Below are 25,982 nucleotides of genomic sequence, written 5' to 3'. Positions count from 1 at the left end.
CAGCTTGTCTACCAAACCTCTTCAGACCAGCGTGTCTACCAAACCTTCCTCAGACCAGCGTGTCTACCAAACCCTCCTCAGACCAGCGTGTCTACCAAACCTCTTCAGACCAGTGTGTCTACCAAACCCGCCTCAGACCAGCGTGTCTTCCAAACACTTCTCAGACCAGCGTGTCTTTCAAACCCTCCTCAGACCAGCTTGTCTACCAAACCTCTTCAGACCAGCGTGTCTACCAAACCCTCCTCAGACCAGTGTGTCTACCAAACCTTCCTCAGACCAGCGTGTCTACCAAACCCTCCTCAGACCAGCGTGTCTACCAAACCTCTTCAGACCAGTGTGTCTACCAAACCCGCCTCAGACCAGCGTGTCTACCAAACCCTCCTCAGACCAGTGTGTCTACCAAACCCTCATCAGACCAGTGTGTCTTCCGAACACTCCTCAGACCAGCGTGTCTTTCAAACCCACCTCAGACCAGCGTGTCTACCAAACCCTTCTCAGACCAGTGTGTCTACCAAACCCGCCTCAGACCAGCGTGTCTACCAAACCCTCCTCAGACCAGCGTGTCTACCAAACCCTTCTCAGACCAGTGTGTCTACCAAACCCGCCTCAGACCAGCGTGTCTACCGAACCCTCATCAGACCAGCTTGTCTTCCAAACACTCCTCAGACCAGCGTGTCTACCGAACCCTCATCAGACCAGCTTGTCTTCCAAACACTCCTCAGACCAGCGTGTCTTCCAAACACTTCTCAGACCAGCGTGTCTTTCAAACCCTCCTCAGACCAGCTTGTCTACCTAACCTATTCAGACCAGCGTGTCTACCAAACCTATTCAGACCAACGTGTCTACCAAACCTCTTAAGACCAGCGTGTCTACCAAACCCTCCTCAGACCAGTGTGTCTACCAAACCCTCCTCAGACCAGCGTGTCTACCAAACCCTCCTCAGACCAGTGTGTCTACCAAACCCTCCTCAGACCAGCGTGTCTACCAAACCCTCCTCAGACCAGCGTGTCTACCAAACCTCTTCAGACCAGCGTGTCTACCAAACCCGCCTCAGACCAGCGTGTCTACCAAACCCGCCTCAGACCAGCTTGTCTTCCAAACACTCCTCAGACCAGCGTGTCTACCAAACCCTCCTCAGACCAGCGTGTCTACCAAACCCTCCTGAGACCAACGTGTCTACCAAACCTCCTCAGACCAGCGTGTCTACCAAACCCTCCTCAGACCAGCGTGTCTACCAAACCTCTTCAGACCACCGTGTCTACCAAACCCTCCTCAGACCAGTGTGTCTACCAAACCTCTTCAGACCAGCGTGTCTACCAAACCCTCTTCAGACCAGTGTGTCTACCAAACCTCTTCAGACCAGCGTGTCTACCAAACCCTCCTCAGACCAGCGTATCTACCAAACCTCTTCAGACCAGCGTATCTACCAAACCCTCCTCAGACCAGCATGTCTACCACACCTCTTCAGACCAGTGTGTCTACCAAACCTCATCAGACCAGCGTGTCTACCAAACCCTGCTCAGACCAGCATGTCTACCAAACCCTCCTCAGACCAGCGTGTCTACCAAACCCACCTGAGACCAGCGTGTCTTCCAAACCTTTTCAGACCAGTGTGTCTACCAAACCTCTTCAGACCAGCGTGTCTACCAAACCCACCTGAGACCAGCGTGTCTTCCAAACCTTTTCAGACCAGTGTGTCTACCAAACCCTCCTCAGACCAGCGTGTCTACCAAACCCTCCTCAGACCAGCGTGTCTGCCAAACCCTCCTCAGACCAGCGTGTCTACCAAACCCTCCTCAGACCAGCGTGTCTACCAAACCCTCCTCAGACCAGCGTGTCTATCAAACCCTCCTCAGACCAGCGTGTCTACCAAACCTCTTCAGACCAGCGTGTCTACCAAACCCTCCTCAGACCAGCGTGTCTACCAAACCTCTTCAGACCAGCGTGTCTACCAAACCCTCCTCAGACCAGTGTGTCTACCAAACCCTCCTCAGACCAGCGTGTCTACCAAACCTCTTCAGACCAGCGTGTCTACCAAACCCTCCTCAGACCAGCGTGTCTACCAAACCCTCCTCAGACCAGTGTGTCTACCAAACCCGCCTCAGATCAGCGTGTCTTCCGAACACTCCTCAGACCAGCGTGTCTTTCAAACCTTCCTCAGACCAGTGTGTCTACCAAACCCGCCTCAGACCAGCGTGTCTTCCAAACACTCCTCAGACCAGCGTGTCTTTCAAACCCTCCTCAGACCAGTGTGTCTACCAAACCCTCCTCAGACCAGCGTGTCTACCAAACCCTCCTCAGACCAGCGTGTCTACCAAACCCGCCTCAGACCAGCGTGTCTTCCGAACACTCCTCAGACCAGCGTGTCTACCAAACCCGCCTCAGACCAGCGTGTCTACCAAACCCGCCTCAGACCAGCTTGTCTACCAAACCCTCCTCAGACCAGCGTGTCTACCAAACCCGCCTCAGACCAGCGTGTCTTCCGAACACTCCTCAGACCAGCGTGTCTTTCAAACCCACCTCAGACCAGCGTGTCTACCAAACCCGCCTCAGACCAGCGTGTCTACCAAACCCTCCTCAGACCAGCGTGTCTACCAAACCCGCCTCAGACCAGCGTGTCTTCCGAACACTCCTCAGACCAGCGTGTCTACCAAACCCTCCTCAGACCAGCGTGTCTACCAAACCCGCCTCAGACCAGCGTGTCTACCAAACCCGCCTCAGACCAGCGTGTCTTTCAAACCCACTTCAGACCAGCGTGTCTTTCAAACCCTCCTCAGACCAGCGTGTCTACCAAACCCTCCTCAGACCAGCGTGTCTACCAAACCGCCTCAGACCAGCGTGTCTTCCGAACACTCCTCAGACCAGCGTGTCTTTCAAACCCACCTCAGACCAGCGTGTCTACCAAACCCTCCTCAGACCAGCGTGTCTACCAAACCCTCCTCAGACCAGCGTGTCTACCAAACCCTCCTCAGACCAGCGTGTGTACCAAACCCTCCTCAGACCAGCGTGTCTACCAAACCTCTTCAGACCAGCATGTCTACCAAACCCTCCTCAGACCAGCATGTCTACCAAACCCTCCTCAGACCAGTGTGTCTACCAAACCTCTTCAGACCAGCGTGTCTACCAAACCCTCCTCAGACCAGCGTGTCTACCAAACCCTCCTCAGACCAGCGTGTCTACCAAACCCTCCTCAGACCAGCGTGTGTACCAAACCCTCCTCAGACCAGCGTGTCTACCAAACCTCTTCAGACCAGCATGTCTACCAAACCCTCCTCAGACCAGCATGTCTACCAAACCCTCCTCAGACCAGTGTGTCTACCAAACCTCTTCAGACCAGTGTGTCTACCAAACCTCCTCAGACCAGCTTGTCTACCAAACCCGCCTCAGACCAGCGTGTCTTCCGAACACTCCTCAGACCAGCGTGTCTACCAAACCCTCCTCAGACCAGCGTGTCTACCAAACCCTCCTCAGACCAGCGTGTCTTCCGAACACTCCTCAGACCAGCGTGTCTACCAAACCCTCCTCAGACCAGCGTGTCTACCAAACCCTCCTCAGACCAGTGTGTCTACCAAACCTCTTCAGACCAGCGTGTCTACCAAACCCTCCTCAGACCAGCGTGTCTACCAAACCCTCCTCAGACCAGCGTGTCTACCAAACCCTCCTCAGACCAGCGTGTCTACCAAACCCTCCTCAGACCAGCGTGTCTACCAAACCCTCCTCAGACCAGCGTGTCTACCAAACCCTCCTCAGACCAGCGTGTCTACCAAACCCTCCTCAGACCAGCGTGTGTACCAAACCCTCCTCAGACCAGCGTGTCTACCAAACCTCTTCAGACCAGCGTGTCTACCAAACCCTCCTCAGACCAGCATGTCTACAAACCACCTCAGACCAGCGTGTCTACCAAACCCTCCTCAGACCAGCTTGTCTACCAAACCCTCTTCAGACCAGCATGTCTACAAACCACCTCAGACCAGCGTGTCTACCAAACCCTCCTCAGACCAGCATGTCTACAAACCACCTCAGACCAGCGTGTCTACCAAACCTCTTCAGACCAGCGTGTCTACCAAACCCTCCTCAGACCAGCATGTCTACCAAACCCTCTTCAGACCAGCGTGTCTACTGTCTGCCTATCTATCTATCTATCTATCTATCTGTCTATCTATTCCATAATAACATTCCTCCAGTGAAAAAGTGTTCTTGTCTAAATCAGGACAGAAATCTGCACAGATCAAGCAGCATTTAAACAGCTCTAAACAAATATTTGAGAGACAACATAGACTATGTATTAGAGTTAAAAACATTTATTTGTTTCAGCTTTTGTCTTTTCCAGATGTTCACTGATGGACTGGAGTGCTGTGGATTATTGTGATGTTTTTATCAGACTCTCATTCTGACGGCACCCATTCACTGCAGAGCATCCATTGATGAGACACTGATGCAGTGCTACATTTCTACAAACCTGATGAAGAAACAAACTCATCCTGATCTTGGATGACCTGAAGGTGAACACAGCTTTAGCATTTTTTTTAAAAAAAAGTCTTTCTTATCAAACAGGTATTTAATGGGGTGTGGCCAAAATAAGTCACATGTTTGTCATGTCAAAAATTCATTGACTATGGGCAATTTGAAAATTTTTATCTATAGAAAATGACACACATTTGTATTCCCATCAAGACCAGAGTATAGTGAACACACAGGAAGACTAAGACAGAGATTTACATGTCACAGTTTTCATCTGATGGAACGTGAGCATTCAGTGAGAACCAGAGCCACCCTCAGCCTTGACATCACTGAGATCCACTGATGGAGCTCCAGGAAAACACCCAGAATGCTTCACTTCTACACAAACCTTGTTCTGGTGACTGTCTCTGTCAACAAATTAAGGGATTTTAAAATGCGTTTTACAATTACACCATGAAACAAATAAAATACATAACATAAAAATAAATATAAAACAACAATGGCAAAAGATGGAGAGAACAAACAAAGCCTTGATGTTGCCATGCTGTTTTCATTTCAGACTGAACAGTTACAGATGCTCAAGCAGAGTCTGGCTCAAACAAACACACACACACACACACACTCTCTCTCTCTCTCTCTCTCTCTCTCACACACACACACACACACACTCTCTCTCTCTCTCTCTCTCTCTCTCACACACACACACACACACACACACTCTCTCTCTCTCTCTCTCTCTCTCTCACACACACACACACACACTCTCTCTCTCTCTCTCTCTCTCTCTCACACACACACACACACACACACACACACACACACACACACTCTCTCTCTCTCTCTCTCACACACACACACACACTCTCTCTCTCTCTCTCTCTCTCTCTCTCACACACACACACACACACACACACTCTCTCTCTCTTTCACACACACGCACACACACACACACACACACACACACACACACACACACATGTTTGTTTTTGTGTAAAGTGTGTTCATTCCATAGGTGTAATGGTTTTTATTCTGTACAAACTGTATATTCTATGTCCCTTCACCAACCCTACACCTAACCCTAACCCTCACAGGAAACTTTGTTTATTTTTACTTTCTCAAAAAAACTCATTCTGTATGATTTATAAGTGTTTTGAAAAATGGGGACATGGGTTATGTCCTCATAAGTCACCCTCTCCTTGTAATACCTGTGTCATACCCATGTCATTATACAGAGTTGTGTCCAGATATGATACAAAAACATGCCCACACACACGCTCTCTCTCTCACACACACACACACACACACACACACACACACACACACACACACTGATTGATATTATTGTTGTATGGCGCGCGGATGTCTGTTAATGTGTGGCCTATAAATGATCTGCACTCAGGCCGCTGTGATTCAGTTGCTATGGTAACCGTGATGGAAATAGCCGCGCTTCTCCGTAGGAGCGGATCGGAGCGCGAGCGGGGGGGGCGGGGTTACTGTGGAGCGGGGGGCGGGGGGGGGGAGCAGTTTATAAAATGAACCGTTAATCTGATCGACGTGACCGGAACACGACATCCGTTACCGGCCCGTCCGAACAACCTCAAGAGCCAATCAGCAGCCCATGACGCCCTCACATATACGCCTTAAATCAGCTAACAGTATTGTTAGGACTAAAGCACACTAGTCCAAGCACACTCGATGAACACTACAGAACTGTGTTACTCGCCCACATGCAGCTTAATGTTCTCTTCCAGATCAGATCCATCCACTCCTGTCAACAAGTGAGAGCGCGCGCTTCCCGCTCGATCGCGCGCGTCGCGTCTGACGCGTGTGCGTGATGGATGCGGTGCGCGCGTGAGGGGGGCGGGAGCGCGTGGAACGCTCGAGCTCCTCTCGTTCGTTTTCTGACGCGAGAAAGACAAAAGAAAAAAAGAGAAAAAAGCCAGCAGAAGAGAAACGAGCTCGTGCTCGCGGAATACCAAGGCCCGCTCGGTTCGGTGAGGTGGCTGTGAGCCGCGGGTCGGTGCAGGCGGAGCGGCGGAGCGCGGGACTCGAGCCCGGGGAGATCGGACGGGCCTGTCCGGTAAAAACATCACATTATCATACGTTTGTGTTGATCTGAACGTGTCGTTCTTGTCCGTTTCCAGCGTGGATCGTGAGTGCGTGTGTGTGTCACCGTGTTCGTGATTTCTCCTCACGATCGTGTTTATCTCCTTTGACTGCATGAGCGTCGAAGCGTGTCGCGCTCGCTCGCGTCTTTCCGACGCGTCGATAAACGAGCGCGTTGGGGCTGTGAGCCCAGTGTTTCTGCCGAATCTGAGCCATGCTAAAGAGCTAATGCTAATGTGCTGCTGTGATGGAGGTGCTTTGAGTTCTAGATGGTTCTGAGTCAACATCATGTCGGAGCTCCATCATTATTAACAACAGATTGTGATTTATTCTCCTGAACACACACATAACATTACATGCTCACAGTATCACTGCAGACTCATCATCATCACCGTCGTCGTCGTCGTTGTTGTTTTTGTTGTTGTTGTTGTTGTTGTCACTATTTCAGTAATGATGCCAGAGTAAACTAACCGAATCAGTGAAGATCACACACACACACACACACACACACACACACACACACACACACTGTGAGCGTCATTTCCAGTGTGTTGTTTAGTTAACAGATCAGTTCAGAACTACTTTGACTCTGTAAGACTGCAGTAATAAACTCTAAACACTATTGTGTGAGAGACAATAGACACGAGTCCACATGAGTAATGAACTCATTAAAGTGCCTGGGACCCTCATTAAAGCCTCTGCTAATTAAACACCCATCCCTACATCTGTCTCTCAGAGAGAATTCCTCACAGTCTCTGAAGACTAGCACGTCCCTAGAATACTGGGCCAAACTCTCTTTTATACTGTCAGACTTCATAAACGTCACACATTCTGTTTTTATGTTTGTAAACCCAGTATTTACGCTGTTTTCTTCCATACAGTGAACTGCAGTGATGGCGCTTCTAACTAAAACAGGGTTACCGCGGGTCCTTAAAGAGTCTTAGAACGTCTCAAATTCAGATTCGATGGGTCTTAAATATTTTCAGTCCCATTACTTGAAGAGATGTCTCCAGTCTGATGGACACAGTGGACAATCACTGGACAGACAGACCTCCGCTGTAGTTAATGCATGCTAGTTAGCTGACTAGCCTCCTAGCTAGTTTGAATGCACGTTTAATGAAAAATGGCTGGAGAATTTGACTTCCCAACCGGACACATTACGTGATTAAAACTTAAGTGACAAAACATAACTAGTGCAGCATCAAAAACACCAGAATGATTCCGATTCAACACAATCAGTGATTTAGTAAACATAGTTTGTTTCTGAATGATTCAGCATTTTCAATGAAACAGGGTGACCATATGCATCGTTCATACGGGACACGTCCCGGCCAGGATTTTAATAATGCCTAAAACATCCAGAGCAGTTTGACCAATAACAAGGATAATAATAATAAGGAGCCATCTTTTTTTTCAGCAGACAAGATGATAATGGTATAACTAATTTTATAGAATTAACATACTGAATTTCACTGGAAATTTTATTTTTTATATAAATAAGGAACTGCATTTCTTTAGTCAATTAATAAAATATTACATGTTACACTGTATTTGGGATTTTAAGAACAAGTGGAAATTGTGCTGAATGTTTCATTTCATCCAAGTGAAATTAGCAAGCAATTAGACTGAATTTACATTCGTTTTAAACGTGGAGCCAGGCGCGAGGTGACGCAGGTTGTGCGCGTGCGTCGAGTCTCATCTATACGGCCAGATGTGCTCGTGGAGAGGTGCGGTGCAGGGAATATAACCGAGCGTTACGAAACAGACTGCGTGAGTGCAGAGAGTGTGAACGAGAATGAGAAGCATTCAGAGACACAGTCTGTTTGCAGGGCGCTACACAAGATCCCAGTCCTAATGACCACCCCCCTCCCTCCCCCCGAAAATATATATTCTAGACTTTTCAAGGGCCCTCTCTTCCTTTGGGGTCCTGGTAATCAGTACTGGTTTTACCCCCAGACCGACGCCCCCCGGCTGTGTGTGCGTTCTCTGAATGAGGAATAGCGAACATGCAATAAGAGATGCTCTTGATAAGCATTGTGACGCAGCTCTTGTAAATTATATTTTTTGTTCGCTGTCTGTCTTTTCAAAGCTTAAGTTACATAACGTTTTTCTTTAGTTTTAATTTCCCTATCTATTGACCTGACCCTGTAGACTCCATAATCGCATTCGATTCAATTTCGATTAATCGCACAGCACTAGTTGATAGTACTTTGAAACAGGATTAATCGCTGCTTCAGTCCAACGGAAACAGAACCTATAAATTGAGTGTAAACATTCACCGTGATCAGGGGATGTCAGTAAAAACCTCACCATTACAGTTGTACATATTTAGGGAATTATGAAATCCATTTTATTATATATTTTTTTTATATTACGACTAATATATATATATATATATATATATATATACTACCACTGAGGCATTTATCAGTGGTTCTCAACTGGTTTTCATCAGGACCCGGCCTTTACACCAGACATCATGTGCTCTTCATTTCTAACAGCTTGTAGCGTATCTGTGTGGGAATAGTGGACTCAATTTTAAAGGAGGCATGACGGTACTTTTTAAAACGTTTGCTCCTCTTATGAATATGTTCCTCTGTGAATGAATGGCCACTGTTCTGATTGAACGACGCTTCATCATAACATGTAGAGAAGAGCTTTGAGTCTGAATGAGGGAAACCGTATGTTTGACAAGGACCATCACAACATCACCAGTGATTACAGACACACTTATTACACACACACTGCTTCAGATATATCATTTAATCAGTTCTCTCCAGAGCAGAAGTCCAATGAAAATAATCCAGATTATATATCTGACCCTGCAGCACAAAACCATCTTTACGTCATCTGAAAGCTGAATAAATAATCTTTCCATTGATGTATGGTTTGTTAGTAGGACAATATTTGAAAATCTGAAATCTGAGGGAGCAAAACAAATCTAAATATTGAGAAAATCTTCTTTAAAGTTGTTCAAATGAAGTCCTAACCCTAACCCTATCTCAACAAATTAGAATACTTCATAAAACCAATAAAAAAATTACAATTTTTAGTTAATTGTTGATCTTCTGGAAAGTTTGTTCATTTACTGTACATGTACTCAATACTTGGTAGGGGCTCGTTTAGCTTTAATTACTGTCTCAGTTCGGCGTGGCATGGAGGTGATCAGTTTGTGGCTCTGCTGAGGTGGTCTGAAGCACAGGTTTCTCTGACAGTGGCCTTCAGCTCATCTCATTGTTTGGTCTCTTGTTTTTCATCTTCCTCTTGACAATAGCCCATAGATTATCTCTGGGGTTCAGGTCTGGAGAGTTTGCTGGCCAGTCAAGCACACCAACACCATGGTCATTTAACCAACTTTTGGTGCTTTTGGCAGTGTGGGCAGGTGCCAAATCCTGCTGGAAAATGAAATCGGCATCTTCCAAAAGCTGGTCAGCAGAAGGAAGCATGAAGTGCTCCACAGTTTCTTGGTAAACGGGTGCCGTGACTTTGGTTTTCAAAAAACACAATGGACCAACACCAGCAGATGACATCGCACCCCAAATCATCACAGACTGTGGAAACTTAACACTGGACTTCAAGCAACTTGAGCTATTGAGCTTCTCCACCCTTCCTCCAGACTCTGGGACATTGGTTTCCAAATGAAATGCAAAACTTGCTCTCATCTGAAAAGAGGACTTTAGACCACTGGACAACAGTCCAGTTCCTCTTATCTTAGCCCAGGTAATACACCGCTGATGTTGTCTGTGGTTCAGTAAATTCTTGTGAAGTTCACTAATATTCTTGAATCCAGTTTTCTTGACAATCCTCAATCCTGTGGTTCTCTCGGTTGGTTGTGCATCTTTTTCTTCCACACTTTTCCCTTCCACTCAACTCTCTGTTAACGTGCTTGGATACAGCACTCTGTGAACAGCCAGCTTCTTTGGCAATGAATGTTTGTGTCTTACCCTCCTTGTGAAGGGTGTCAGTGATTGTCTTCTGGACATCTGTCAGATCAGCAGTATTACCCATGATTTTGTAGCCCAGTGAACCAAACTGAGAGACCATTTTGAAAGCTCAAGAAACCTTTGCAGGTGTTTTGAGTTGATTAGCTGATCCATCACATATGAACCAGTATTAGCAGGTGAAACCACAGATTTGGTATTTCTCCTGGTGGTGTTTCTGTCAGGTCCAGTGTGATTGTCTCTGTCCATCTTTTGATGGGAGTTTCTTAGCAAAGCTGCATCATCTTGTGATTGGTTTACAGCAGTGCACACTGAATGACCGTGACACACTGTCTGGTGGTTTTACTACATCTTTAGTTCATCGTGTATCACTACAGTATGAAGAAATAGTGCTAGTGAACCATCCATAGACATGATGATGATGATGATGAGCATGTGTGTGTACCTCAGTGTAAAGTTTTTACTTCTTGCACTGTTTTGAAAGTTGCAGTATGTTATTGTGCAGTGGACTCATGTAAAATCATTTCAACTTGGGCCAAAAAAATCACAAGAACAGTTCATATCTGTCGATATTGATAATTATCACAGTAAAATTTAAATCTTTATTTCTTTCAGATTTCTACTCTTAAGTTACAGGTGTATAAACCAGACCGTTAATTGTGGATTCAAACGACTCTTTATGGTCAGAACATCACACACACTTCATGTTTTTTTAATTCTATACACTTTTCCAGTCATTTTGTGCCTCTTAGAAATTAGGGCTAAATTATTCATTTGTATTGTGATAATATCGCAATATTAAAAAAATAAAACACAATATTTTTGTTGCAGAGGCTGTGATTGCACTCAGATTAAAAATAAGATATCAGATAAGAGTAAAGATGTGTGTTCGACTGGACTTGAAGATCGATCGGTGTCTGCTCTCTTCTAGCTCTCGCAGTACTTCGATGTCACACCGATCGATCTAACCAGCGCTGCTTCAAGTCCAACACATCTAAGTGTTCAGAGGAAGCATCAAGCCAGCACACTGTAGTGTTGCCAAGTCTGCGGTTTGTATTTTACCCCTGGTATAGTCACCTTTTATTTATATAGCGCTTTAAACAAAATACCGGAATACCAGTGGACCCCCCTGGAAATGAGTTTTGAGTAGCAATTAGTGATGTGTCGTTCTTGAACTATCCGTTCATTTTAAACGAATCTTTAATGTGACTCGAGAGTCGTGTCGGGGAGTGATGCGTTCAGTCATGCATGCGTAATATTCTATAGTAGTAATTCACCTGTGTCAGGTAAAATAATTCCAGGGCTCAATAGTTCAGGGCTTTATGATCAGCAAGAAAATGAAAAAAAAATTCCCATACTAGTGATGCGTGGGTCAGTGCGGGGTGGGTAAAGAAATAGGAAGTTTATTTGTGGGTCGGGTCATAAAAACAAAATGTAAAAAATCTGTTTATATTGCATTCAATTTAGTGGTGGAAATTGATTCTTTCAAGAGAGTTGTTCATTTTCAGTTCGCTTTTTGCTTCCATCGGAATGAATTCATTCTGATTGATGATTCCGAATGTAGTGTCTACATGAACGCTGAATAAAGTGATAAGGTTGATGTGTGCGTGTACATGTCACAAGCTTCTGATCAGATTTACTCTTGACGTGCAGAATGCATGAATATACAGAGTTTACCGCTGCTGCCGCAGTTATATATAGTTATATTGATCAAACTCCTAATTAGGTGATGACCAGCACATGAACTGTTGTGCTGCTTTACTTCACTTAAGCAACAAAAAAGTAGTAAAAGTGCCTCTTCCCGCACTCAAAACTAGTCGTCTGTTGATGAGAGTCTTAAACAAGGACTGGTGGGATATGGTCCTGCTCCACTTCACATACACTGAGTGAAAGGGGAGATTTATAATGACAGGACACTTACTTATGACACTTTATTCACCAGGAAGAACAGCTTTTTCATACGTCATTACGCTATTTCTACGTCACTGCGCATATGCAGTACTTTCCAGTTTCGGTTTTCAATCCGATCAAGTGTTTACATGTCCTCTCACTCGGATTACAAAAGGAATAAACCACCCCTTACAATCCGATTGAAATTTTAGTCTGATCGAGCCAATTTAATCCGACTGATGTGTTTACATGTGACTTTTTTATTCTGATTATGCTTCTAGTCCTATAACGATCAGATTAGAAGGGTCCATGTAAACACAGCTACTGATTCGTTCGGTGACCATTTCTTCGTATTACACAAATACGCCAGCAGGTGGCGACAAAGTGTCACATGTGTTTATGTCTTAAGTCAACGAACGTATTTACTTGTGACAAAAACTAATTTGGCTTTATTAAAATGTGTGCATAATCACATTAAATAGTCTAAATAAGTTGTTCAGAAGAACAAAGCACAAGGTTTTCTTGCATAATTAACATTTTAATTGTTTGGTTAGTTCATTTATAATATATTAACATTAATAAATCGGGGATTAAACGTGGAGTTATGTTCTGTATGTTAGATATGAAAACGAGCGTATCTGCACAGAACCTATAACTGTGCTTTGTGTCTGCTGATTACTGATCGAGATTTACATGCTTGGCTCACTGACTCAATCATTTAATTCACCAAAGAGTGATGGACCAGTTCATTCAATTCGTTCCTGAACAAGAAGAGCTCTCGATCTCATTCAGTGAAGGGCGTATTGGTTCACTACTTTCAACAAATTTAAAACTACTGTAAAGAGTGTTGTGATGGAGACATGTTCTTGTTTTTCTTAAGAGTCTCATTGTGTTTTATATATATATATATATATATATATATGTATATACAGGTACTTCTAAAAAAAATTCGCATATTTTGATAAAAGTTCATTATTTTCCATAATGTAATGATAAAAATTAAACTTTCATATATTTTAGATTCATTGCACACCAACTGAAATATTTCAGGTCTTTTATTGTTTTAATACTGATGATTTTGGCATACAGCTCATGAAAACCCAAAATTCCTATCTAAAAAAATTAGCATATCATGAAAAGGTTCACTAAACGAGTTATTAATCTAATCATCTGAATCAACTAATTAACTCTAAACACATGCAAAAGATTCCTGAGGCTTTTAAAAACTTAATAATAATAAATAATTGTATTATTATTTATTAAATAATTTTAAAATAATAATATATATATATATATATATGTGTGTGTATATATATATATGTGTGTATATGTGTGTGTGTGTGTGTATATATATATATATATATACACACACACACACACACACATATATATATATATATACACATATAGGACCTCCTGGTTAAATAAAGGTATATTAAATAATAAAAAAACAAATCACATGCTCCGTCACATCTCATGAAGGCTATTGGCTGGAGGTTGAGGCAGGATGAAACTGTTCACAGAGCTGTTCACGAGCTGCTAATAGCACCACACACTCGTGCGCTGCAGTGGAGGAAGGAACTTCAGTGAACGAGAACTAGGAATCAATGGATTACATAAACGAGAACGATTCGTTCACCTAAAATATTTGTTCACAGACTAATTATCACTAGTGCAATATTTTTGTAGTAATATTAATATTTGATTAGGTTTCTTGATAAGGTTATAATACGAAGGTCTAAGTAGCAATGTGACTTCCATGATGTCTCGATTCACAGGGCGGGTAAAGAGATTTTACTTTACTTGCCGGGTGGGCTGGGGCGGGCCAAATCATTTCATAAAACCAGGACCCATGGTTGGAAAAAAATCTGACCCGTACATCACTAACCCATACCCATCTCTGACTTGGCTGGAAGTTAGGATCATATTTCTAAATATTTTTTATAGTAGTATATACACACACCAATTGTTTAACTTTAGGAGACATTGATTTATCTTGACTCAGTCGGATGGATTTGAGTTGATCTGAAGAAAGTCAGTCATATACATCTGGGATGGCATTTTTGGGTGGAGTATCCCCTTAAGATTTTACAAAATAAGATTTGGATTTCATGGCCATTTAAATGTTTGGATGTAATTGTAGACTTACTACAGACAAATTGAGTGTAGTTGGGTTGTTATTTGGTTGTTAAAAATATGAATGTAACACTAAAGCTGAGTTCTCAGTTAATATATAATATAACACAAAGTAATAGTAATATGTAGTTATGCATAATATTAACAGTTTTCTCTCTGTTTTCAGAACATCTTCCTGTTTCCAGAGAAAGAAAGACACTATCATATTGAGAGGATTAAAAGAGCAACTGGAAGGCATGTCACGGACCATGGAAAACATGATGCTAGGACAAGCTACACTGAAAAATACCTTACTGTAATGGGCAAGGACTGGATGATCAAAGAAAACAACACATTTGCTGGACTGAATAACTAACATGGGAAATGACAAATGTTTGGATACAGCTGGAAAATATTTGTTGGTGAAGATCTTAATGAAACATGGCTTGAGCATGTGCCGAAAATCCCTATTACACAGGAAATATGATAAAAAGTCATGATTTTGAAGGATTGATCTTTCTCAAGCCATTTCAGTGTCAGTGAATACATGTGCCAACTAGAGAAAGTTTTTTTATTTGTTTTTTTTTTCGTCTTTTGCAAACCTGTTACTGAACTATTATAATTCTACTGCATGGCTGCTATCCACATCCGTTCGCACATTTACCAAATGGCAAGATGTTTCACACTACAGTATCAAGATATTGACATTCTCTTAATGAAACTTACTTGAGTTGCTTTTTTGGTGGAGTATTTTTTACCTCTTGTCTAATAGACATTTTGTGATAACACTAAACCTTCAATCATTATCTTTTTCCAGACATCTTTTGATCTAGTGCCAAACCACGTAGTAGCATTTGTGATACCATTTCTGTGAATGAATGTGCAGATGCTGCATTTCCCATCTTCACACTGTTTTTACTTTTTGACTTGAGCAGCAAATTGGATCCCCTTGCTTTCTAAATCTCAGTTATGACATTGTTTGGGGCCTTCTACATTTATGTTACAGATGTGTTTGTAGATTTCTAATACTAAGCATTCCAGTTTGCCATTTGGGTCCTCTTGAAAAGAAAGATTGCTAAAAACAGCTTTTGAAAAACTGTAAACACAAAAATGCAGAATTTTCCCAACACTCCAGTCCCTCTTCATCCGGGGTTTAGCCGGGCAGGAAGTGTTGTTGGTTCGCCGTATCAAGCCCACCCTTCAGACCTTCAGATATCTCCCAGAAACTCAGAGGATTATGTGGCCAGGCAACAAGCTCAACCTAACATGCAGAGCCATGGTCAGCACCTGCGGAGCCAACAGCATCTTCTACACACTCCCCCTATACATGGCTATGGATCCAGAAGAGGAGCTGGAGAGCTGACACAGGGAAACACTCACAGTGGAGGAGGGAACTCTTACCGTAAGGACAGTGTGGATTATTATTTCTCAGTGAGTGGACGAGAAAGAAGCAGGAGAGGCGGAGCTGCATATGGTGCAGGATTTAGATACTCAAACATGGATGGACACGCACCTCATCAGTACCAACACTTATCTGGTTCAGGGTCATCTTCTGGAATGATTTCTCCCTACTCTATGGATTACAGCTCCGGCAGTGCCTCTGCAGTTGGGAGTAGTAATAGCAGTGGCCCTGGTTCCTTTTCTCCTTCCCAGCAATACAGTCTGGCTCATACCGCTTCAGTACAATCAGGTGCTCAGATGCATCAACGGCAGCATGGTCATAAATATCCATCACATCAAGGATTGCACCAAGGTCAGCATCACCGGACCCTGCATTACACGCTTTCTGGAAACAGAATACCCCCTCAGTTTGGACACTATGCCCCACTTAATGCAACTTCAGGCTCTACTGGAATGTATAACTCTCCACCGCAAAGATACGACATAAGCAGCAGCAGCACGGATGCCAAAATGAATAACTCTCCCACTCGGCCTAATCCAAATACTCATACAAGTTCATCTGCTTCAAACAGCTGTGAGAATATGGGACAAAGCTACACATCATCAGCATATTCACCACAATCTCAGTCCCTTCACAAGCATGCCCCCCATTCCCAGCGTCCCTCTCAGCTCAGCACCGGAGCAGGTTATGACCCCTCCCTCAAAATGCAGCACCAAGGACACTTGCACACCAAACAGCCCCATTCCTCTGTGTCCTCCAGCCCTGCTCTGCCTACCCCTCACCCCTCTCAAGACCTTGCCAAATCACCTATGCATTCCCAAAGTCAGCAGGCTCACATTCATCAAAACTTCAGTCCCATATCTAATCCCTCTCCTGCTCCATCTGGCGTGCAGTCTCCAAGCTGCAGCTCCTCTTCATCTCCACTAATGGGGAGTTCTGAAGGAAACAGTGCCAATACTTATCTGCAGCCATCATCAAACCCCTCTGTTTCAAATGCTCACAGCAGCCAAAGCCATGGAAATCTTCTGCAGGCCGTACCTCAGCTGAGCCCCACTCCCAATTCAAATAGCAGCATCAGTAGTTGTGGTAGTGGAATAGGAACTAAAATGGCTGTTTTGAACCACAGTGCAGGCATCGGTCATGTTGCCATGGGTCAGAACCGAATGAGATTAGGTCTTCAGGGTGGTCCAGAGGAAGATGGCTCCCTGTACCCTCATGACAAACTCTCGCAGGATCCTGGTCTAAATAGTCTCAATGCTCTGACCTCTCAAGTGGAAAATCTACCTAATACAGTGCAGCACATGCTTCTAACAGACACTGTGCTGCCCCTGAAGAAAAGCAGAGACAGTGCACATCACCTGCAGATGCAGCAAGGGTCTCAGTCTTTATCAGGCAACCAAAACAAATCTGGTAATTCCAGTGCCAGCGGTCAGACCTTGGTGAATGAAGAGAGTTCTGAGATGCTGGAAACAAAAGGGCAACAACAAGTAGAACACAAGAGAATTAGGCAGGGAAAGGGAACAATCAACGAATCTGAGCTACAAAGCTTCCCATCATCACAGAGTCGGATGCCGTCAGAACAGAGTCAACAAGGATTGGATCTCCAGGTCAACACTGGAGTCATTTCAACAGCTTCAAAACAACCATCCACTAGAGATTCTCAATTAAAGACAAAAGAAACAATGATTGCCACCTCCTCATCACCACCATCAGTTCATCCTTCTGCAGAACTCAGCCCAAAACAACCAGTATACCCCCCTGCTTCTCTATCTCCTCTTAACTCAGCACATCCAAACTACGTGGTAAAAAAAGACCTTTGTGATGAGAATGAAAGTGGAATGAAGGGACGGAAGATCAAAATGATAAAAGATGAAGAATGTGAGGTTGAAAATGCAGGTCCTACCTGTGACAGAGAGAATTCAGAGAACAGACGGTCAGTCCCTCCCACAAAGGATGAAACCGAGACCGATGCACAGCATTTTGAAAAACCGAGTAAAAATGTGAATTTATCAGAGCAACATAATTTTGGGGGTGTTGGAGTTATTGTCTCTGCTCGATCTGAAGTGAATACTGAATCTGGCAAGCACACAGGAGCCAGATCTCCACATTATGGTGTTTCACATTTCTCAAATAAACATAGCAATCCCGAGGACCAACGTGATGTGAATGTCTTAAGAGAGACTAGAAATCACAATGGAGAAGGGGAGATGTGCATGGAAACATATGTGTCACAACATTTTTCCCCTAAACAAGAATTTGGCCAAAGCTCTCAACCTTCAATTCAGTCTCACTTAGCGTCATTTAAATACAGTAATCCCGAGGTACACTATAATGCTGCAAAAAGCAAAGGAAAGTTAGGACTAGGGAGTAGTATGGGCACAAACAGATGCCAGAATTATCATCAGCTGCAGGCCAGCTATGGGTCTATAGGCAGGAAGGAGATTGGTGTTTTTGCTATGGAAGGGGGGAGGGCTGTCGTCTCAAGGAGTCAAGATAGCAGTTCTCAGTTTCAGCAATCATTTCCAAGTCTTTTGCAAGAAGTCCTCCAGGGTCATCACTTAGATAGACGATATGGACGTCCTGACCAAACGTCTATTGTTCACCAACAACCTCAAGATATATACCAGCACCGTTATCAAACTAGACTGCCTTACAGTATGATTGAAAATTTGAGTTCGCATGCAATGGGCTCTCAAACACTTAAGAGTGGACTTAATATCAAGTTCAATCAAATGGCCTCTGGGAAACCACCAAATTCAAGTCAAAATCAGGGACCAGATAATGATATTGTTTTAGGCCCCTCATCCCTCTTGGGATTCTGAAGCACATAAGCCCAATGTGACTCATGGGATCTCTTTAGAAAAAGGCAAAACCAGTCTGTCTCCCAACCAGTCCTCCCACCTGCAGCAGTCTTTAGATCTCACAACAGGAGCCCCCTCAGAGCACATTAACTTGGCTGACTATTCTTTGCAGCACAGAAAACCACCCAGATATGATACATCTTCCTCTGCTGTGGAACAATTGCTTTTACAGGAAGCTGAGCCATTGGCATGCGGTGTAGGTCCTATCAGTTACACTCAATCTCAGACATCCTCAGGACGCTGCTCAGTCATCTGTGATGTGTCCCCTTCTCGACGAACAACACCAGAAAGAGAGAGAGTACACTCTGGGACCTCAGTCATTCAGCAGCCATTTTCTGCTTCTGGATCAAATGAAGAAGAATGTTGTAAGGAAGAAACAAAAGCAAAGAAAGCACAAAACTTGGAGGACTCATCAAAGACAGAAACTGCAGGTCAGAACACCGATAGTTACTGCAGCACCCCACCCAGTAAGGAATCTAATAAGCTCCTTCATCCCCCTGTAGATGTTGTTTCCGATACAGAAAAGCCCAGCAGTGCCAAAGGCAACAGAGAAACCACTAGCAACTTGCCATATCTTTTGCAAATGTCCTCAAATCCCTTGTCCTCACCACCAAGACACCAGTCATTCTCGCAAGCTGTTGACGGTTTCAGAGCATATGGTTTCAGTGACACCATGGATGGACAAAAAATGATCTCCCATCCTACACCTCATAATCCATTCCACACAGTATCAGCCTATTCTAAAACCACACCATCTTCTAACAAGTCACATATGTTTCCACAGAGTTTACCTCCTCATGAAAGACCCGACTGGACTCCTGACAGACAAAGGCTAAGAGGTATAGATAGGCACATTCCTCAGAGACTTTCTGAAGAGAAGTGTAAATCTCAATCTTCAGTTGATATTCTGCCTAGTCAGCATCACATATCTCCACAGCACTCTTATCCCAGTTCACACTTTGACATGAAAATGTGGGATACTTATCCTGAAAGAGAAGGGGCTGGACAATCCACTGTAGTCCCTTGTGAGCATGTTGGTTCTCAACCAGTCACAAATGCTGGCCCCAAACTGGGAGAAGAGAACATTTTAGATAAGAGTGCAGAAAACAATGCCAAATCTTTCCACTCACTGGCTCCGGTTGATGCTGTTAGTCCTGCTGGGCACACTGGTAAGACTACCCAAGGGAATCAGCAGGGGCAGAGAGTAACCAAAACTGGAACGTCGGCTGAAACCAACCCTTTAATCATGAGAAGGAGAGTTAGATCTTTTATTTCTCCTATTCCAGCTAAAAGGCAGTATCAGGATGTTCCAGGTCAGCGAACAGGATCAGCTTATCACTCCCCACTATCTCAATCCCACTCTGATTCGAAACTTGCAACCAACAATGGTTCTGGCAGTACTGATACTCAAACAAAATTGTCATCTCCTAAAACACAACATTCTATACACGGTGCTAATTCACCTCCTCAATCCAAAGCAAAGTTTATTTCCCCAAGAAAGGGTCATGGTTTAAAACTTGAGGCAATTGTGCGAAAAATTACTCCCAGTGTAAAAAAAAATGAATTCAACAATGGTCAAGTGGCATCGGACTTTTCAGAAGTATCTCATTACGCCTCTGACATACCAGACCCTGAGGGTGGTACATCATTTTCTAGTGTTTCTCAAGGAGAGGAGACCTGCTTATCTTACCTTGATGATTCTCCTACTTTAGATGATCTTATGCCATACAGAACAGTTGAAGATGCATTCTCCTGTGATTCTCAGACCCTCAAACCAGGTACAACAGCTTCTAGCACTAGTGCCCTCAGGAGTTTGCCAAAAGATTTTGACTTTGTTTTAGGTGCTGCTGGATCTTCAGGATCATTGGGTGAAAGTGATAAGGATGATTTTACTTTGTTAGGACCCCTTCCACCAGCTCCTCCATTACCTTGTCCTGTACAGGGATCCCCTCCTCCATCTTCTTCTGCATTGTCTGACATACAGCAGTTCACAAACACTTATCAACAGCTGGAAACCCGTCGAGGTGAGCAGTCGGCTGCTAACTTGCTGAGGCAGAAACTAGAAGAGACTGGCATGGGCTTTGATGATTACCCAGGTGGGGATTACTATGGGACCACCACTGGCCACAGTCAGAGCCCTGGGCACCACCTTCTGTCCCGAGCTTCTCAGCACCAGATGACTTCTCTCAGGTCAACCAGTTCAGATACTAAAACATCAGAAAACACTGTCCCCAAAGGTTATTTTCCATCAGGTAAGAAAAAAGGTCGCCCAGTGGGCAGTGTGAATAAGCAGAAACGTGCCCAAGCACAAATTCAGAATACAGCAGCAAGCATACCTGTGGACTCTGTTCCCTCACCCACAGCTGAACCTCAGTCTGTCCCAATCCCAGACACTGCAAGTGAAGTGCCCCAAGTATCAACACCACCGGACCAGAAACCCTGTCCATCTTTGTCACCTCCTGCTCAAACCCAGGTGGTAAAAGTGGATGTAGAGAGCGAGGAGACCCAGCCGGAGTTAGATGTGAAGCCTGTCAGACATAGACCGAAAAAGGGGAAAGAGGGCAATGAGACTCCTGCCGATCAGAGAAAGAGAAGAAGAGGGATGGCTTCCAAAGAGAAGCTGGACACCCAAGCAAGCAGCAGGGGAAATATCAGCCCATGTGGAATATTATCAGATGCCAGGAGTAACTTATTTACTCCTTACATACATGTGGAGAAAAAGATAGCAGAGATTGGGGCTGTCTGTACAATCATTAACGCAGATGATGAAAAATCAAAAGGTGGAGGCAAGACTGGTCACTTAGGGGTTGATGGCCAATTAAATACTCCTCCGTCATCTCAGCATGTGAGAAATGATAATGAAAGAACAAAAGAAAACTGGGTTTCAGAGCCTGTTGATTCTGCCCTGCAGTCAGGGAAGACACTTCCTACATCTGAATATGTTCTGCCAGGGCCTGTGATATCAGAGACTGGACATACTGGTCGCCTCCTATGCTGCCTTTGCCAGAAATGGGCCAACTACAAACATCTTGGGGATCTTTATGGTCCTTTTTACCCAGCTGAGTATGCGGCCAAGCTCCCTAAGAATCAACCTCAAGTCCGACAAACCTCGTCCAACCATGGGGCATCTACAACAGGTTTCAGTATGACATCTGTTCCAATAGAAACTACTCCCCAGGATACAAGATTACAGGACTCTCAGAATATCAAGTCATCTACAGATAGTGATTGCACAGTAAGTCAGGCGACAAACTCAACATCCCCAGCCACCACCATTGGCACTGTCTCTCCCAGCATGGGTGAAGAAATGCCTTTCCAGAATGTTAAGATGAGCAGCTCCCCCTCAAAGGTAACGGCTCACACCTGGGATCTGGCTGGAGAACTGACAAGCGGGCTGGGCACATCAAAAGCTCAAGAACTGGATGGTGAAATTGTTTTGAAGCAGTTGAATGTTGAAAATACACAACAAAGGCCCCAACACAGAAAACTGACATCCCATCCACGCTTCAAACGCAGACATAAGTCCAATGAGCATTTACCTCGAACTGTCCCCATCAACAGCAAAGCATCTCTGCCCTTCCAGCCTCCCCCACCCAGCCTGGACTCTCTGGATCCAGTGGCCCAAATGGCCCAGCTCCCACTTGTGCCTCTGGACCCCGAGGAGCTGTGGGTGCATGAGGGCTGCATCGTTTGGACCAGTGGTGTGTACCTGGTCAATGGGAGACTGTATGGCCTTCAGGAGGCACTAGATGGTGCCAGAGATACAGTAAGTGGAAAGTGCTGCAGTTTGTTGGCTTGCTGTATTGTGTGGAAATAAGTGACTTATGTTAAGTATACAGAAATTCTTGTTTGTTTTATTTGTAATATTTCTGACATTTGCACTCTTCAGAGCTGCTCTCATTGTGAGATGGTGGGCTCCACACTTGGCTGCTACAGTAAAGGCTGCACGCTGAGCTACCACTACCTCTGTGCCATAGAAGCAGGTCAGTCGTGACCACCTCGGCTTGCACTGGTTCTATTAAAGCAAAATCCACATGAATATTTGTGATCAAACAAGTGCCGTTCAGAGCTAAATCTTTCGGTTTTAACCTCATTCTAGGTTGCTCCCTAAATGAAGACAACTTTTCTCTGAGGTGTCCAAAGCACAAGGTAAGAGAATAAGACTTCACATCTAATATGGAAATGTTAAGAAGCACCAAGATATACATGATCCTGATGAGAAGTTTCATCCTCTTGGTTCTTCTGCTGGTGTGTATCTTCTTGTTTGTCTGTTTTGTGATAGTTCTCAATGAGTCCCTGTTTGTTGTCAGCAGTCTGCCTACACACTGTTCTTCAGAAAAATCCTGCACATTCTTTGGGTTTCCAGCATTTTCTGCACATTTGAAATCTTCCCATCAGTTACTATGATTTTGAGATTCATCAGGGACTCAAACTATTGCAAAAGGAGCAAACATTTGCTAAAGCTAAGGAAGGGAACACATTAAATGAACCGCTTTACACTTGAGTTTAAATATGTAGAGGCCTAGGTGTGACTGTTTTTTTAAAGATAACAGCACATTCTTATTTCTATGGCGACACATTAAGCTTGTCATGAAGTGTGATGCAGTTACATGTTGCTGTGTGGCTGATGAACTGGGTTTTTAAACCTATTAACTAGAGTAAAACCTCTCCTATTCCAGTGCTCAAATATGTGGAAGTAAATGTTTTTAAATGATTGTATATTGATAATTTTTAGTTAAATGCTAAGCTCTAGCAGTCTGTGGGCACAGCAGTGTTTGCTTACAGTCAGAGTCAGATTTACATGAAATGTGAAAGTGTGTTCTATAGCTTTCTAAAACTTCATAGTTCATAGTGTATGAAGTTCTACAGTGCTTGACATGACAGATTCTGTTATTATTGCCTCTTCCATAGGTAGATGTTTTCTGCTAGTTGTGTGTGGTTGTGTTCACATGTGTTCTGTTTCAACAGAGCAACAGAATTGGCAAGCCTGGGGCGGCGTATCTGGAGCAGTCAGAGAGAGGATGAACACACACTCGTCCCGCACAGATCAGACGTGAGTGTGCTCTTTCTGCAGGTTCTGATGCTGCTCTTTGACCTCTGTAATGACAAGCGTGTGCTTCGCTCCAGCAGAGATCACGCCTGACTGTGTGAGATCCAGCCCAAGAGGGACGCCATCATGCTTCCAGATGGAGTTTCCATGGTGACCAATGGATACATTTAGGAATGTAAAGTTCAAAGACTTTCTCTAAAGAACAGTAAAACTGCTATGAAAGAGGTTTTCATTTATCACCTGTGCTGTGGGGAAATGTGTCACCGCCACAGGAGGAAAGGATCGGAGCAGAAGACCTTCCTCTGAGATGAAGAAACCCTAACTGCCTTTCGAAACACGGATTCAGTTCACAGAGATGACTTTGACTTTTGAGTCCACCGTTGTCATCTGTTATCTTTGTTCATTCATTCTAGCACAAACTGTGTGGTGGAGCTCTGCATTGGGAACAAGAGAACTGAATGAGAGCAGGGGACCATGTGGAAAGAAGAGAGAGAGGGAGGCAGTGTATTTACACCAGTTATATGTAGTATTTTATCATATCTCGTATTATCATTATTTTAAACATCACTATTGTTTTAATCAGTATTTTACACTTAGATTGAGACAGAATTCTGAGCGTTTGATGGATTGTCCGTATCACTAATCTGACGGAGGACCAGCCGTTATGACATCACTGAACGCACTCGATGACATCATCATCATCATCATCATCAGTGTGTGGAATGGAAGTCCAGTTTCCACAGAGACGTTGTTGTCATGGAGATGCAGATGTATTGCCTTCGAAGGTGTGCCTGTTTGTGTGTGAATGAGGTTTGCTTGTTTGATAAGTGTTCTTATTTTCCACCTCCATAGATGAGGGAAAGGACAACCAAATGCACATGGCTTATTTTTGACCGGAATAAAGCGTACAGATGGACTGCATCAGGAGCTGCGCTGGGTTTACCGTACGCTTGTGAAGGAGCTGATCTGTCCTTCTTTTGACAAACATTCAGGCATGAGTGAAAAACTCCCATCGACAGAACAATCGCTGTCATTTAAAGAAAAGAATCACCATATGAAAACATGTACTAGAAAACTGTCGATATGCTTCTGACTCATGAATACAGTTATACAACGGAGAATCTCTGGTGTTTCTCATTGCTGTGTCTCTCTCTGGCTGTTCTTCTCTTCTCGTACTGTGTTTGCAGTATATGACACACATGCTGTTCTGTGTTCTGTGACCTGCTCATACCTGCAAACACTGAACAATCTATCAAATATGCTCATTTGGGGATGTTCTACACATTGGAGTTGGTTCAGAATGACATTGCTACCTAACAACATGTTTTATTCTAATTTCAGAATTGAATAACTGCTGCTTACTATAAGTTTTTATTATATATATATACAGTATTGTTCAAAATAATAGCAGTACAATGTGACTAACCAGAATAATCAAGGTTTTTCGTATATTTTTTTATTGCTACGTGGCAAACAAGTTACCAGTAGGTTCAGTAGATTCTCAGAAAACAAACAAGACCCAGCATTCATGATATGCACTCTCTTAAGGCTGTGCAATTGGGCAATTAGTTGAAAGGGGTGTGTTCAAAAAAATAGCAGTGTCTACCTTTGACTGTACAAACTCAAAACTATTTTGTACAAACATTTTTTTTTTTCTGGGATTTAGCAATCCCGTGAATCACTAAACTAATATTTAGTTGTATGACCACAGTTTTTTAAAACTGCTTGACATCTGGGTGGCATGGAGTTAACCAACTTGTGGCACCTCTCAGCTGTTATTCCACTCCATGATTCTTTAACAACATTCCACAATTCATTCACATTTCTTGGTTTTGCTTCAGAAACAGCATTTTTGATATCACCCCACAAGTTCTCAATTGGATTAAGGTCTGGAGATTGGGCTGGCCACTCCATAACATTAATTTTTGTTGGTTTGGAACCAAGACTTTGCCCGTTTACTAGTGTGTTTTGGGTCATTGTCTTGTTGAAACAACCATTTCAAGGGCATGTCCTCTTCAGCATAGGGCAACATGACCTCTTCAAGTATTTTAACATATGCAAACTGATCCATGATCCCTGGTATGCGATAAATAGGCCCAACACCATAGTAGGAGAAACATGCCCATATCATGATGCTTGCACCTCCATGCTTCACT

The 25,982-nt window shown here is 43.9% G+C and overlaps 1 protein-coding gene across 1 annotated transcript; it reads left to right on the top strand.

Annotated features, from left to right (window-relative positions):
- The first annotated feature begins 6,167 nt into the window (after positions 1-6,167).
- Positions 6,168-24,947, top strand: LOC113098983 (transcription factor 20-like). The gene is given in 7 exon segments (XM_026264034.1): positions 6,168-6,541; positions 14,701-18,715; positions 18,717-22,542; positions 22,666-22,759; positions 22,876-22,925; positions 23,745-23,829; positions 23,907-24,947. Coding segments are annotated over 5 exon segments (7,119 nt in total). The 5' UTR covers positions 6,168-6,541; positions 14,701-15,623; the 3' UTR covers positions 23,802-23,829; positions 23,907-24,947.
- The last annotated feature ends 1,035 nt before the right edge of the window (positions 24,948-25,982 follow it).

This window comes from Carassius auratus, unplaced genomic scaffold, assembly GCF_003368295.1.
Source record: "Carassius auratus strain Wakin unplaced genomic scaffold, ASM336829v1 scaf_tig00216796, whole genome shotgun sequence".
Lineage (NCBI taxonomy): Eukaryota > Metazoa > Chordata > Actinopteri > Cypriniformes > Cyprinidae > Carassius > Carassius auratus.
Note: the sequence above shows the minus strand (reverse complement) of the source record. Positions and strands in the feature narration are given on the sequence as shown.